This window comes from Nomascus leucogenys, chromosome 7b (assembly GCF_006542625.1).
Source record: "Nomascus leucogenys isolate Asia chromosome 7b, Asia_NLE_v1, whole genome shotgun sequence".
NCBI lineage: Eukaryota > Metazoa > Chordata > Mammalia > Primates > Hylobatidae > Nomascus > Nomascus leucogenys.
In genome coordinates this window covers 59143800-59159155 of record NC_044387.1, presented here as the reverse complement: position 1 = coordinate 59159155, position 15356 = coordinate 59143800, and the positions used below count along the sequence as shown (strand labels likewise).

Below are 15356 nucleotides of genomic sequence, written 5' to 3'. Positions count from 1 at the left end.
TCTCTGGGCCAGTCTTCCATACCCTTTACTACTCTTGGCAATCAGTCCTCTTGAGCCTAACCTCTGCTTCTCCATACTACGCCCTTTGGGAAAGACTGGCCTCTATCCCAAGGGTCAAAGAAAGAACAGCTGTGTGTTCACACCATCCCTTCCCCCAAGCTATAGCTGGGTCTGGGAAGGTGGAGTCCTTAGCAGTCAGTGTGAGCTACCAGAACTCAATATAAGGCTCATTTGAATGACTTCTTATACCCAAAGCTGAAAGGAGCATGACATTAAAGTACAAACAGAATATAAACTGTAAATGCATGTTAGTTGCCATGGTCATAGCTCACTGCAGCCTTGAACTCCTGGGCTCAAGTGATCCTCCTACCTTAGTCTCCAAAGTAGCTAGGACCACAGGCATGCAGCACTATGGCCAACTAATTTTTTTTTTTTTTTTTTGAGGGAGAGTCTTGCTTGGTCACCCAGGCTGGAATGCAGTGGTGAGATCTTGGCTCACTGCAACCTCGGCCTGCCGGGTTCAAGTGATTCTCATGCCTCAGCCTCCCGAGTAGCTGGGATTAGAGGCATATGCCACCACACCCGGCTAATTTTTGTATTTTTAGTAGAGACGGGGTTTTACCATGTTGGCCAGGCTGGTCTTGAACTCCTGACCTCAAGTGATCCGCCTGCCTCGGCCTCCCAAAGTGCTGGGATTACAGGCATGAGCCACCGTGCCCGGCCCCAACAATTTCTACATTTTTAAATTGTTTTAATTTTTAAATCTTTTTGTAGAGATGGCATCGCACTATGTTGTCCAAGCTGGTCTCAAACTCCTGGCCTCAAGTGATCCTCCCGCCTCTGCCTCTCAAAGTGCTGGGATTACAGGCATGAGCCACTGTGCCCGGACCATGTAAGCTGCTTCTAAGGAACAACAACCACCCCCCCCTTTTTTTTTTTTTTTTTGAGACGAAGTTTTGCTCTTGTTGCCCAGGCTGGAGAGCAATGGCACGATCTCAGCTCACCACAACCTCCGCCTCCCAGGCTCAAGCGATTCTCCTGCCTCAGCCTCCCGAGTAGCTGGGATTACAGGCATGTGCCACCGTGCCCAGCTAATTTTTGTGTTTTTGGTAAAGACGGGGTTTCAACATGTTGGCCAGGCTGGTCTTGAACTGCTCACCTCAGGTGATCCACCTGCCCTGGCCTCCCAAAGTGCTGGGATTATAGGCATGAGGCACCACACTCGGCCCACCCCCACTTTTTATATTACCAATCTTCCCACAAGAAAGGGCAAATATTATAAGCTCCATTTTGGGGGTAGGAAAATTGAAGCAAATAAATATAAAAATAAAAATTTGGGCCAGGTGTGCTGGCTCACACCTGTAATCCCAGCACTTTGGGAGGCTGAGGTGGGCGGATCACCTGAGGTCAGGAGTTTGAGACCAGCCTGGCCAACATGGTGAAACCCCGTCTCTACTAAAAGTACAAAAATTAGCTGGGCATGGTGGTGCATGCCTGTAATCCCAGGTAATCAGGAGGCTGCGGCAGGAGACTCACTTGAACCCAGGAGGTGGAGGTTGCAGTGAGCTGAGATTGCGCCACTGCACTCTAGCCTGGGTGACAGAGCAAGACTCCATCGCAAAAAAACTAAAATAAAGTAAAATAAAATAAAAGTTTGAAGAGTAATCAGTTGCGGGAGGAGAGCAGAAAAGACAAGTCCCCTCCTCCATAACCCACTTTGTTACTCCAGCCTCATGCCTTCTGCAAGGCTGTTGCTGAGGACCAAGAGCGGAGGGGGAAGGGTGCAGGGCTGGGGAAGACTGTTGCACAGCTCCAGAGGACAGAGCTCGGGCTGCTCTCAGGGAGGAGGTGCTGAGGCCTGGGGTGGTAATTGCACAGCCATCCCAAAGACAACAGTGCCTGCGGTGGTTTTGCTAATCTTTCCACATTTGGAATTTTCTACCTGGGATGGATTTGAGGATTCAGGGCAACTAACGAGCAAAAAGCCAGGCACAGTGGCTTACGCCTATAATCCCAGAACTTTGGGAAGCCGAGGCGGGCAGATCACCTGAGGTCAGGAATTCAAGACCTTCCTGGCCAACATGGTGAAATCCCATCTCTACAAAAATACAAAAAAAATTACCCAGGCATGAATGGCGTGTGCCTGTAATCCCAGCTACTCAGGAGGCTGAGGCAGGAGAATCACTTTAACCCGGGAGGCGGAGGTTGCAGTGAGAGGACATCACACCACTGCATTCCAGCCTGGGTGACAGAGCCAGACTCCGTCACAAAAAAAAAAAAAAAAAAAAAAAAAAGGGCAAAAAGCAAAACAGACTTTGGCTTTAAACAGAGAAAATCCACACACACAGCACATTCTTGTCAGATTTTTAAGATTTTGAATTTGCTGCTATCGGAAATGGCAAGAACAAAAAGAGAAGAGGCACAGAAGCAAGAAAATAGATTTTTAGATTCAAATCCTTATTCCTTTAAACTGGGACCCTTTCTGCAGCTGTAACCATGGCAACCAACAGAGGCTGCTGGTCTTGAAGACTGAGTTACAACTGGCAGGGAAAAACAACTTGCACAAAAATGTCCTCCAACGCCAGCCCTGTGGGCAATCCTGTGCTGTTACAGCAAAGGTGGAAAACCCCCAAAGAGTCTTTGGACAGTGTCGGGGGAAGATCTCTCTGTTCCCTCAACATAATAAAAACAATAGTACCAGGAGCTGCTTGGCTTAAAACTGTCCCATATGAACACAATCATCCCGCATTTCAGGACTGCATAAATGGTCCTCTCTCAGCCACACCACTGTGAAGTTAAACAAGAACATGTGTGTTTCAAGGGGGCTTTGTAAGCTCTGTGTGTCCCACAGTCTATAGCCTCCAGCAGGTAGGGCCTCTGTCGGGCTGGCTTTGGGACCCCGATTATCACTTAGAACATTGTGTCTATAAAAAAAATCTTCCAAACTGTAAACAAAAAATACACGGATGGGCTTTTGGAAGAAAAGCTGTTTGCACCATGAGGGCAGCCTGTCACATGGAAATTGCAGGAATACTTAGCTTGACCTAATCCACTTGGGGAGATCTCCTTATCTTTTGGACCGGTTCTCTGCTGCTGATCACGACACAGACTTACAAGGGCACAAGAAGAAAGCATCTCTTTTACGTCAAACGTTATTTCCTTCACAGTTCTAATCTTTATACCTGAGAAACCTCAGGGCTCCTGATGTATCAGCATCAACCCTAGCTTTGCGTTTTAAAAAAGATCATCTGTGAACTCATCGAAAGCTTTGTAGGAGCTATTTATATGTGCATCCGCAACGAGCACTTGGTAATAAAAAGCTATATGCTGTGTCAAGTACAGCTCGTCTTTGATCTGTCCTAAATCTGCCCTCAGGGTTCTGGGCTCTGGGGTGGAGCAGCAGGTCCAGGCTGACCCTGGGTACTCCTTCTGATTGAAAACCTTTCCCAGACAGAAGGGCTCTGATTTGGGTCCTGCCATCATCCTCTGATCCTGCTTTGTCTTCCCTGAGATGCATGACTCGAGTCACACGCACCATTCCAGAGGCTGACACGCCACAGCTTTGCACAAAAGGATGCTGTTTCCTGTTTTGCTTTTCATGACCTCCCTTTCCTGGCCTTTTTGCACGAAATAGCATATGTAAGTCTCCCGTGAGGTTTAAATCCCTGCAGCCCAAACCAGTTAGGCTGGAGCATATGAAAGGACAGCGTGGGAGAACACCAGTGCTGCCTGTGATTTATAGAGTTTAGCGTCCTCTCCCACCCACCACTTTGCTCCAGGCAGCTCTAGACACTCTCATTTTAGGAATAAGGAATTCGAGACTCAGAGACATGAAATGTCCAGGGTTATCCAGCCACTAAGTCAAGAACCAGGACCCTTTAGAACCTTGATCCTTTTGGCCCCTTGTTGAAAGGCTATCCCTTTTCCCTAGTCCGTGTTGACTGGATACCCAGAGTGGTGTCCTTATTAGGGACGGGGTCTTACTGGTTGAGACAGAACCTCCAGAAGGGAGCATTTCTTACTATCAAACAGGTGCTCGCTGCCCTCCTTGAGCAAGCAGTTGATGTTGAGTGGGATGAAGAGCTGGGCACGAAGGGGGTCGCCATACAGGTAACTGGGCAGTGCAAAAGGCCCCTCCAAAACTGGAACCAACAAGAAGCCACAGGAGGTGGCTTTCCGATGCCAACCTTGGACCTGGCGGAAAGTACAGAAACAAACATATCATCTCCAAGTTCTTTCAAACAAGAGAAAATACTTCTCAAGGAGGAAACCCACCAGAAAGGCAGCATGCATATTGATTTGCGTGCTCATTTATTCATGTTTGCTGGCTGTGAATTGGTCCTGGACAGGCAAAAATGCAGTTTAACATCCTGACAAATACTAGACAAACTGTGAGCTAAGCACACAGCTCCTCTTTACGGCCCAAACTTCTGTACCTTCGGTGTTTCTTTTAGAAAGAACGGTCTGCAGGGAGTTGAAATCCTTCCCATTCTAGGGGATGTTGGAGAAAGGTCACAGGATAGAGGTTAAGTCCTTCTAATTTTGTCCTTTTCTTTTTTTTTTTGACACAGTCTTGCTCTGTTGCCCAGGCTGGAGTACAGTGGCCGGATCTCAGCTCACTGCAACCTCCGCCTCCCGGGTTCAAGCAATTCTCCCGCCTGAGACTCCCAAGTAGCTGGGACTACAGGCGTGCACTACCACGTCCAGTTAATTTTTGTATTTTTAGTAGGGACAGGGTTTTGCCAGTTGGCCAGTATGGTCTCGAACTCCTGACTCAGGTGATCCGCTGGCCTCAGCCTCCCAAATGCTAGGATTATAGGTATGAGCCGCTGCACCCAGCCTAATTTTGTACTTTACCAGGAATTTAATAAGTTCAAGGTATCAAATAGGAAAACAACTCACTCAGGCTGGCTGAGAGAAATGTGACAGAGGGTGGGAAACGACCACGGTGGCTTCTGATAATGGTAAGCCCTGACCTGACAGAGTGAGAGCCACTTTCTGGCAGACTCCCGAATCCTATCTGTCCAAAGATAAGAATAAAAGTTACTGGGGCAAAAAGATAAACCTACCATCAATAACATTTTCTTAGGGAACAGTGGCAATTTTCTAGATCTTGAGATACTCTTTTTAACCATAAAAATGATGTATGTTAAAAAAAAAAAAAGGTTGATCGATGTGGCTCTGGCATACAGATTGATTTTTGTGTCAAGTATTATTTCCAAAAAAACACAGTTGGGACATAGCTTGACTTAAACAAATGATTATGTAAAAAATTAAAGGGTACCACCCTTATCTTTTCTCTCAGGGAAAGTTCATAACAAAAATAACAACAAAAAGCCAAGATCTCTGTTTGACCGAAATAATTCCTAAGGTTTGGTCAAAAACCTTTTTATTTTATGTAGTATTTGTCCCAATAAAATCTGATTTTTAACAAATGTGGACATTGCCTTAAAATAATAATTAGCTTACATACACTGAAGTTTTAAAAGCTTAATAAAATAATGATAAACAGATTAGCAGCTTTCAGTGGGTTTTACATGAACAGATGTGAAAAGCGTACTTTATGGAGACAGTTGCTAAATTCCTCTAAGGAAATGAACACTGTCTTTCCTGCCCAACTGTAACTATATGTGTGTGTCTATGAACGCTGTGGTCATGCTGTTTTGGGATATACTTATCTAGTAGGGCCAGCAAGCCTACTGGGTCAGAGAGTTAGTTTTACCTGAAAGAAGTGGTCATGCTGGTATCAGTGAGCTGGGGAAGGGCTGGTGTCCTCTGTGAGCTGAGCAGAATGAGCAGCAGGCTGTCTTTTTTTATTTGGACCTTACGGATGTTCCCCAGATGAGAGTCTTTCCAAGGGAGGGGCCCTTGAAGATGCTAATGCCATGTGGAGGCAGACAGAGACCCGGAAAAATTGCTTTCCCAGGATACCATGTTTTGTGGGACAAAACTTAGCCTATGAGCTCTGGACAAAAAAAAAAAAAAAAACCTGCTGGCTCATGCTGTACTCATTTCTCTTTGCTTATCTCCTAGCTTTTAGTAAACTCTTTTTGAACTTCCCAGCTGTTCTCTGTTGTATGAAGAGATGGCTGGGCTGGTGTTGAGAGAAGCGAGATTCAGTAGAAGCCACAGAAGAATATTCTTTTTGGCTATATTGGAGAGTGTATAAAAAGGAGTGGCGGACTATAAAGATGGTTAAGGGGCTCTCCTGGAAGGTACTGACAACTTGGCTAAGGAGTGAGCACTGCGATGGGGGATGGTCAGGTATGGCTTCTTAGTGTAGGAGCAGTGAATGGCCTGATTAGAGATGCAGGCCAGGATGAACTAGAAGGAGAAAGGACAGTCAGGAAGACCAGTTAAAACAGGGCTTCTCAACCTTGGCACTTGTGACATCTTGGGCTGGTTGTTCTTTGTTGTGGGGGCTGCCCTGTGCATTATAGGATGATGAGCAGCTTTGCTGGTCTCTACCCACTAGATGCCAGTAGCACCCACCCTGCCTTCACCCCTTTCTTTCTTTTTTTTTTGAGACAGATTCTCGCTCTGTTGCCCAGGCTGGAGTGCAATGGCGCGATCTCGGCTCAGTGCAACCTCCGCCTCCCAGGTTCAAGTGATTCTCCTGCCTCAGCCTCCCGAGTAGCTGGGATTATAGGCAGTGCGCCACCACGCCTGGCTAATTTTTTGTATTTTTAGTAGAGAAGGGGTTTCTCCATGTTGGTCAGGCTGGTCTCGAACCCCCAACCTTAGGTGATCCTCCCACCTCGGCCTGGGATTACAGGCGTGAGCCACTGCGCCCAGCCTTCTTTTTTTCTTAAGATGAAGTCTCACTCTCACCCAGGCTGGAGTGCAGTAGCATGATCTCGGCTCACTACAACCTCCATCTCCCAGGTTCAAGTGATTCTCATGCCTCAGTTTCCCGAGTAGCTGGGACTACAGGCGTGCACCACCATGCCTGGGTAATTTTTGTATTTTCAGTAGAAACAGGGTTTCACCATGTTGGCCAGGCTGGTCTTGAACTCCTGACCTTGAGTGATCTGCCTGCCTCGGCCTCCCAAGGCATGAGCCACCGTGCCCAGCCACCCCTTTCTGTCTTCAGATATTGCCAAATGATCCCGGGTGGCAAAATCGGCCCAGGTAAAGAACCACTGAGTTCAAAGCAGTGATGTTTATTAACAGGGGACTGGCTAACTATGGTGTAAACAAATAATAGAAAACTCTCCAGCCCTTAAAAACAACGAGGCAAAACAAAAACAAACAAAAATCCCAATAACAATAATAATAAAAAAAACCCCAAGGCAGATTTATTTGTACTGACATGGAACACATAGGTGATAGAAAAAATGCAATGTAAGTAGTATGTATCCAATGCTACCATCTCTGTTGAAAAAAAAAAAAGTAACATGATTTTGTCCATGCTTAGAACCTCTCTGGAAGTTTACTCAACAAAGCGGAAGTAGATCCCAGGGAATGAGAGTGGGAAACAGACTTACTTTTCACTCTAAACCAGTGATTCTCAACAGGGAACAATACTCCCCCTTCCTAGGGACATGTGGCAATATCTGGAGACATTTTGATTACCACACCTGGGGCTGTGCTACTAGCATTTAGTGGGTAGAGGCTAGGGTTGTTGCTCAATTTCCTAAAAGGTGCAGGACTCCCCCACAGAGAATTATCTGGCCTCAGATGTCAATAGTGCTAAGGCTAAGAAACCCTGATTCTACCCTTTTTGATTGCTTGAAATTTTTACTATGTTTAAATTTTTTAAAAAGGTTACTCCAATAGTCCCGATGAATGGTAATAAAAGCCTGAACTAAAAAATTAAAGTGACATGAATCTCCATCAAGCATCTCCATGCCCCACTGTGAGGTGAGCCAAAGGCCTGACAACATGCATGAAGGTTCTCACCATCTCAAAGAGTACTGCTGCGGTCACTGCCATCCAGTGCAGCTTGATCTCAAAGGCTGCATTCAGAGAAAAGTTGCCATGGTAATAACAGCTGCACCACTCCAGCCGGTCTGTGCGGTTGTTCACGTCAACATCCAGGGTCACGGTCCTCTGCTCTGGGACAGTGGCAGCTATGTCAGCACACAGGAGGGGCCCCAAGAGAGTGAGAAAAGGAGTGGGATGAAGAAGAACAAATAACTAAGTATCCAGATATGAAACTACATACAAGTGCCTAAAAGAAAACTGCAGATTCTAGAAGTTTCCTGGAAATCATCTAGAGATTGGAAAACTTTCTGTAAAAGGCCTCATTATAAATATTTTACATTTTGTGAGACATATGGTTTCTGTTGCAACTACTCAACTCTGCTATTGTAGTGCAAAAGCAGCCACGAACGTTACATAATGAATGTGCCTGGCTGTATTCCAATAAAACTTTATAAAAGCAGACTGAGTTTTAGGGTGGTTAAACTATGCTGTAGGATATCATGTTAGATATGTGTCACTGTACATTTGTCCAAACCTATAGAATATACAACACCAGCCGGGCACAGTGGCTCACGCCTGTAATCCCAGCACTTCGGGAGGCCGAAGCGAGCGGATCACCAGGTCAAGAGATCGAGACCATCCTGGCCAACATGGCGAAACCCCATCTCTACCAAAAATACAAAAATTAGCTGGGCATGGTGGCGCGCACATGTAGTCTCAACTACTCGGGAGGCTGAGGCAGAAGAATCGCTCGAACCTGGGAAGCAGAGGTTGCAGTGAGCTGAGATCGCGCCATTGCACTCCAGCCTGGCGACAGAGCGAGACTCTGTCTCAAAAAAAAAAAAAAAAAATACAACACCAAGAGTGAACCCTAAAATGTAAACCACGGATATTCTGGGTGACAATGATGTCAATGTAGGTTTCTGGATTGTACCTTGTAAAAAATGGACTACTCCATCTGGGGATATTGATAGTGGGGGCAGCAGGTTGCGGGGGTGGAGGTCAAAGAATGCATAGTAATTTTCTTTCTTTCTTTTTTAGAGATGGAGTCTCACTCTGTCACCCAGGCTGGAGTGTAGTAGCGTGATCTTGGCTCACTGCAACCTCTGCCTCCCAGGCTCAAGTGATTCTCTTGCCTCAGTCTCCCAAGTAGCTGGGATTACGGGCATGCGCCACCACACCCGGCTAATTTTTGTACTTTTAGTAGAGACGGGGTTTTGCCATGTTGGCCAGGTTGGTCTCAAACTCCTGACCTCAGGTGATCCACCTGCCTCAGCCTCTCAAAGTGCTGGGATTACAGGCTTGAGCCACCATGCCCGGCCAGATGTACAGGAACTTTCTATTAGATTCTGCTATGAACTGAAAACTGCTCTAAAAGAAACAGTCAATTATAAACGAACAAATGGCGAGCCAGATTTGGCTGCTTAAGCCATAGTTTACTTCTCCCTAAGTAATCCAACCCCTTCATTTACAGATGAGGAAATGGCAGCCCAGGGAGGGAAGATGCCTTGGTCAAGATCATGGAATCAGAACCTCAGCCAGGCTAAACCCCAGATCTTTTTATTTCAGTGACCTATGAAGAAACACAATGGGCAAACAGCGCAGACCACCAGTGACAAGTCTTGGTTTTCAGGTTTCAACCCAGGAAGACAGTAGTTCTATAATCTTTTCTCAAGAAATGAAATCTTATAATGAAGCTTAACACCCTGTCCTTTCATTGACATGTTGCTCAAGGATGCTGGGCGAGTACCAAGCTTACTCATCCTATCTGGGACTTCTGCTCAGAAATCCTACTCAACTCAAGATAGGATGTTTTAGAGACATGTCAGACAATCAAGTTCCTGACCAGGCTAAGGCCCTAAAATACGCTCAGAAGCAAAGAAAAGGTCAGGCTTCTGTTCTGTCTGGCTGGGCACTGCCAGACCTAGGGTTTCTTGTTGTTTTTTTCCTCCCTGAGGCACAGTCTTAAGAGATCCTGAGAACATGTGCCTCCAGACCTAGGGTTTCTATAAACTATAATCTGCCCCTCATTCTCCCTTACCCCCATGAATTCAACAGTTTTCTTCAGCTGAAGTGGTCAGTTTAGTTCTGGGTTCTGCAGATAGAACCCCTGAGTGGGTTTTTCTCACTGACAAGGATAAACAGCTCTTGAGTCAGCAACTTTAATGAGCTTCTGTTGTAAGGCAGGAGAGCTCCAGCTAGGTCACTAATGGCATTCAGGCAAACTGAATGACATTCAGGCATTCGGCTGCCAGAGGTACCACTCACCATTCTCTCAAAAGACTAAGTCCAGGGAGTGTGGTTAGCAAGATGAATATGAGAGCAGGGATTAACTAAAAGTTGACAGAAACTGGAGAAAGAGAACGCCTGAAAGAGCTGCTGAGAGCTAAATTAGTTGAATGTGGCTGAAAGGATGAGTTGATAAAGATAATGTAAAGATAACGATTTTAAGTGATATGCTCTTTGCTTTTGCATTAAGAGGTAATTAAAGAGAAAGGACTAGAACACGTTACTGTCGATGACTTGGTGGCTGAAATCACTCCAAAAGGCAGAGCCCTAGTACTTGACAGTTTAAAGGAGCTCCTACAAAAACTAAAAGCATTCCCTGCTCAGCCTGTCAGTCTTTAAGATTGACCTAGATTGTGTTGTTCTGTGGTATTATTTTTGAAAGTAATACCTGCCATAAATTAGAAAATGATTCCCAAAATAAAACTCATTTTTTAGCCGGGCATGGTGGCTCATGCCAGTAATCCCAGCACTTTGGGAGGCCAAGGCGGGCGGATCACCTGAGGTCAGGAGTTCAAGACCAACATGGAGAAACCCCGTCTCTAACAAAAATATAAAAAATTAGCCAGGCGTGGTGGTGCATGCCTGTAATCCCAGCTACTCGGGAGGCTGAGGCAGGAGAATCGCTTGAACCTGGGAGGCAAAGGTTGCAGTGAGCCGAGATCGCACCATTGCACTCTAGCCTGGGCAACAAGAGTGAAACTCCGTCTCAAAATAAAATAAAAATTTAAAAAATCTTTTTTTTTTGAGACAGAATCTCACTTTGTTGCCCAGGCTGGAGTGCAGTGGCGTGATCTCAGCTCACTGCAACCTGGGCCTCCCCAGGTTCAGGAGATTCTTGTGTCTCAGGCTCCCAAGTAGCTGGGCCTACAGGTGCACGTCACCACGCCCAGCTAATTTTTGTGTTTTAATAGAGTTGGGGTTTCCCCATGTTGGCCAGGCTTGTCTCGAACTCCTGGCCTTAACTGATCTGCCCACCTCGGCCCCTGAAAGTGCTGGGATAATAATGAGCCACGACGCCTGGCCAAAATCCCTTTTTGTATGATGATATATGGTTTTCAGTAGTGTTGTCTACATTGTATTGATTTTTTCCCCCAAATGTGTTATTTTAATAAATAGCTCATGAATGGAAAAACAAACAAACAAAAACCTAGAACATGCAAATGGGAAAAGTTCTTGATTTGGAGCTGGAAGATCTAAGCTCTGCCATTTAGTAACCACTGTCTCAGAGAGCATTGCTTCACCTCTCCTGGTTTAGTTCCTGAACTAAAATCTACAAACTGAGATGTGCCAGCCCAGCTGCTTCATAGAGACAGGATGAGAATCAGGTGAAGCATGGATGAGAAAGGAGTGTGGACCTCCTCTCTTGCCTTCTCCAGCCACCTAACTTGTAACTCTCCTCTTTTCCTTCTGTTCCTGCTGGTCTTTTCTCCCAGTTTAGGCCATGAGTTCACCAATGTTCAATCTGAGGCCTGTCTGTGCCGCCCATGGACACTGCTTGGCTGTCTGTGACATTTAAGGCTAAAGAACTTGGTCATTCCAATGCCAAAAGGCTCATCAAAACTAGATTCTGTCTCTACTTCATGTTCTGGATTCCTGATATTGCCAGAATAATCCTTTACTCAGCCAAAACCAAAAGAAGTTTTGGCCAGGTGCGGTGGCTCACGCCTGTAATCCCAACACTTTGGGAGGCCAAAGTGGGTGGATCATGAGGCCAGAAGATCAAGACCATCCTGGCTAACAAGGTGAAACCCCATCTCTACTAAAAATACAAAAATTAGACGGGCATGGTGGCGGGCACCTGTAGTCCCAGCTACTTGGGAGGCTGAGGCAGGAGAATGGCGTGAACCTGGGAGGTGGAGCTTGCAGTGAGCTGAGATTGCGCCACTGCACTCCAGCCTGGGCAACAGAGCAAGACTCTGTCTAAAAAAAAAAAAAAAAAGTTTTGCCCTCTGGTCTTGGACACTGTGTGTTTCTTCCCAAGTGAAAAGTCTGTGTCACAAAGACAAGGATACTCAATAAATACCAGCAGTGGCCTCATGCATCTCTTCTCTCCCATCTGGCATGTTAAGTTCAGAACATACTGGCCTGGGTCAGGAAGTACGCTGCTCAACCAAGTGGTTACAGGCTGAAGATAATACTGGCCCTGTACTTTGGGGTTAGATTTGGCAGTACATGTTTCTAGCAGGATTATGATGTTGATAAAGATATGAGCCTAGCTGAGTTCAGCTTTTGGTAAGTTCATTGAATCATTACGTGAGTTCCATGACCAACAACTTATTCACACATGACCATTAAATATATGCAAGCCCCCAGAGGAGGAATAGGCTGAACATCCTTCACCCAGGTCAGAGCTAGGGGGTTAACAGTAACCTGGGGAAGGGGACAGTGTCAGCAGAGGAGAAAAATGCAACCCCAGGTAGGGGAGTGATACTCTACGTAACAGTCAGAGGTTCCCAGGTACAGAACAAGCAGTCTTGGGAGTGAGTTCCATGTTGAGGGGGGTTTTCAAAGAGAAGATTGCTCCCCACTTATCAGGAGTGCTGCAGAAAATATTTAAGTGTCAGGGTTTGGACAGAGGTATTCTAAATTCCCTTCTGATCCCAAAATCCAGTGGGCCATCAAGAAAAGGCTGGGGCTGAGCGCAGTGGCTCACACCTGTAATCTTAGCACTTTGGGAGGCCGAGGTGGGAGGATTGCTTGAGCCCAGGAGTTCAAGACCAGCCTGGGCAACAAAGACCCTGTCTCCACAAAATATCAAAAAATTAACCAGGCATGCTGGCACATGCCTGTGTTCCCAGCCACTTGGGAGGCTGAGGCCAGAGGGTTACTTGAACCCAGGAGGCTGAGGTTGCAGCAAGCTAGGATCATGCCACCGCACTCCAGCCTGGGCAACAGAGCAAGACTCTGTGTCAAAAATACAAACAAAGAGCCGGGCGTGGTGGTTCACTACTGTAATCCCAGCACTTTGGGAGGCCAAGGCAGGTGGATCACCTGAGGTCATGAGTTTGAGACCAGCCTGACCAACATGGTGAAACCATATCTCTACTAAAAATACAAAAAAATTAGCCAGGCGTGGTGGTGCACGCCTGTGATCACAGCTACTCGGGAGGCTGAGGCAGGGGACTTGCTTGAAACCGGGAAGCGGAGGTTGCAGTGAGCTGAGATCACACCACTGCACTCCAGCCTGGGCAACAAACAAAACAAGACTCCGTCTCCAAAAAAAAAACAAAACAAAACCCACAAACAAAACAAGACAAGGAGGCTGAGAAAGACAGGCATGTGAGTGGGCTTAAGGGCTACAGGGCTGCTGCTTCTAGAGTCTCAGATGCTCCTGCTGCTTTCCAGGTGAGCAGCCCAGGGTGACCACGATGAGAAAGTGGGAGCCCCCATGAGCCAAGCCAGAGAAGGTCATGTGTCAACGTCAGGCATTTCAAAACAGACTTGCATTGCTAACTTCCAACTTAGTATCCTAAGTGTTTAAAAAGGAACATGTCGAAACAAAAAAAGGGACAGGTCACAAATGATACACAGGCCTTCTTCCACCTATAAATCATGTTATTTTTTTTCTGAAGAAAAACCCAAACACTGAAGACAGCTCAATTTAAAGAAAACAGATCTTCCCCACGTAAGTAAATGACACAGTAAAAGACTATATTCTAACCTGAAAAAATGCTGGGAAGAAACCTCTCATATCCTAACACAAAGGGCTGAGAGCTGTTATTGGATAGAATTAGCTGTAATATGGCCATATCAGGTTTAAAAGGAAAAGAAACCCATTTCTTTTGGGAAGATGGATGGGCAAGAGGCTGATGGAATGAAATTCCTTGTAACAACTATGGAAACCACTGGAAAGCTAATAAAAGGATGTTTTCCCAGGAAACATGCACACACACAAAACTCTGCCTAGTTTCTGATTCACTGACCCCCTAAAGCCCACACACAGACCCCAGGAGAAGAACACCTGTTTAATAAACTACCTGCTATGGACATAAATCCTCTCTTCTTCCCGAATCTCCCTATTTTTTGGACATATGACTTTTTCTTTTTTTTTTTTTTTTTGAGACGGAGTTTCGCTTTTTTTTTTATTAATTTTTTTTGCACACAAAAACAATAAACATTTTCTAAAAATACATACAAACAAAAAGATGCGTATCAAACATATTAGGAAGGTTACACGTGGGAAGTCGGGGAATAGAAATGGGGGGTGGGAGTTAAAATAAATGAGAGAGGGACTTTATATGGATCAGTGATAATAACTCAATCCTCTATTTGACAAAGAAGAGGGAGAAGGAAGAGGAAGAAAAAGAATGTGGGATAAAGGATCAGAAAGGGAGGAAAATAGAAAAAATTAGAGTATGACTCCAGGGTAGACCTGTTTTGTTGTCACTGAGTTGGTTGGTTGGTTTGTCTGTTGTATTTTTGTTGCCCAGGCTGGAGTGCAATGGCGCAATCTCGGCACACTGTAACCTCTGCTTCCTGGGTTCAAGCAATTCTCCTGCTTCAGCTCCTGAGCAGCTGGGATTACAGGTGCCTGACACCACACCCGGCTAATTTTTTGTATTTTTAGTAGAGACGGGGATTCACCGTGTTGGCCAGGCTGGTCTCAAAATCCTGACCTTAGGTGATCCACCCACCTCGGCCTCCCAAAGTGTTGGGACTACAGGCGTGAGCCAACACGCCTGGCCTATGTCTTACTTTTCTATATACTGCCTCTCTCTCTCTCTTTTTTTTTTTTTTTGAGATGGAATCTTGCCCTGTCGCCCAGGCTGGAGTGTAATGGCACGATCTCGGTTGCTCACAACCTCCACCTCCCAGGTTCAAGCAATTCTCCTGCTTCAGCCTTCCGAGTAGCTGGGATTACAGGCACACGCCACCACGCCACGCTGATTTTTTGTATCTTTAGTAGAGATCTTCAGTAGAGACAGGGTTTCACCATGTTGGCCAGGCTGGTCTCAAACTCCTGACCTTGTGATCCGCCCACCTCGGCCTCCCAAAGTGCTGGGATTACAGGCATGAGCCACTGTGCCTGGCCTCTGTCTCTCTCTCTCTCTCTCTTTTTTTTTTCTTTGAAATGGAGACATATTTTTTCAGGCTGGAGTGCAGTGGTGCAATCTTGGCTCACTGCAACCTCCGCTTCCCAG

At 46.0% G+C, this 15356-nt stretch overlaps 1 protein-coding gene and 1 pseudogene across 17 annotated transcripts in view; one reads left to right on the top strand and one right to left on the bottom strand.

The window, feature by feature from the left end:
* The window catches only part of DEPDC5 (DEP domain containing 5, GATOR1 subcomplex subunit), a 164516-nt gene that overhangs the window by 7516 nt on the left and 141644 nt on the right, over positions 1–15356 (bottom strand). For all 17 annotated transcript variants that reach the window (XR_004031019.1, XR_004031020.1, XR_001116060.2 and 14 more), the window contains 2 exons: positions 7903–8072; positions 4023–4194 (listed from right to left, as the gene is read on the bottom strand). Coding sequence is in view for 14 of the 17 variants with exons in the window: in XM_030816165.1 (XP_030672025.1) it covers positions 4023–4194; positions 7903–8072 (342 nt within the window). In the remaining 3 variants the exon portion in view is untranslated. The remainder of the gene's footprint in view (positions 1–4022; positions 4195–7902; positions 8073–15356) is intronic.
* Positions 10156–10554, top strand: LOC105740048 (annotated as a pseudogene).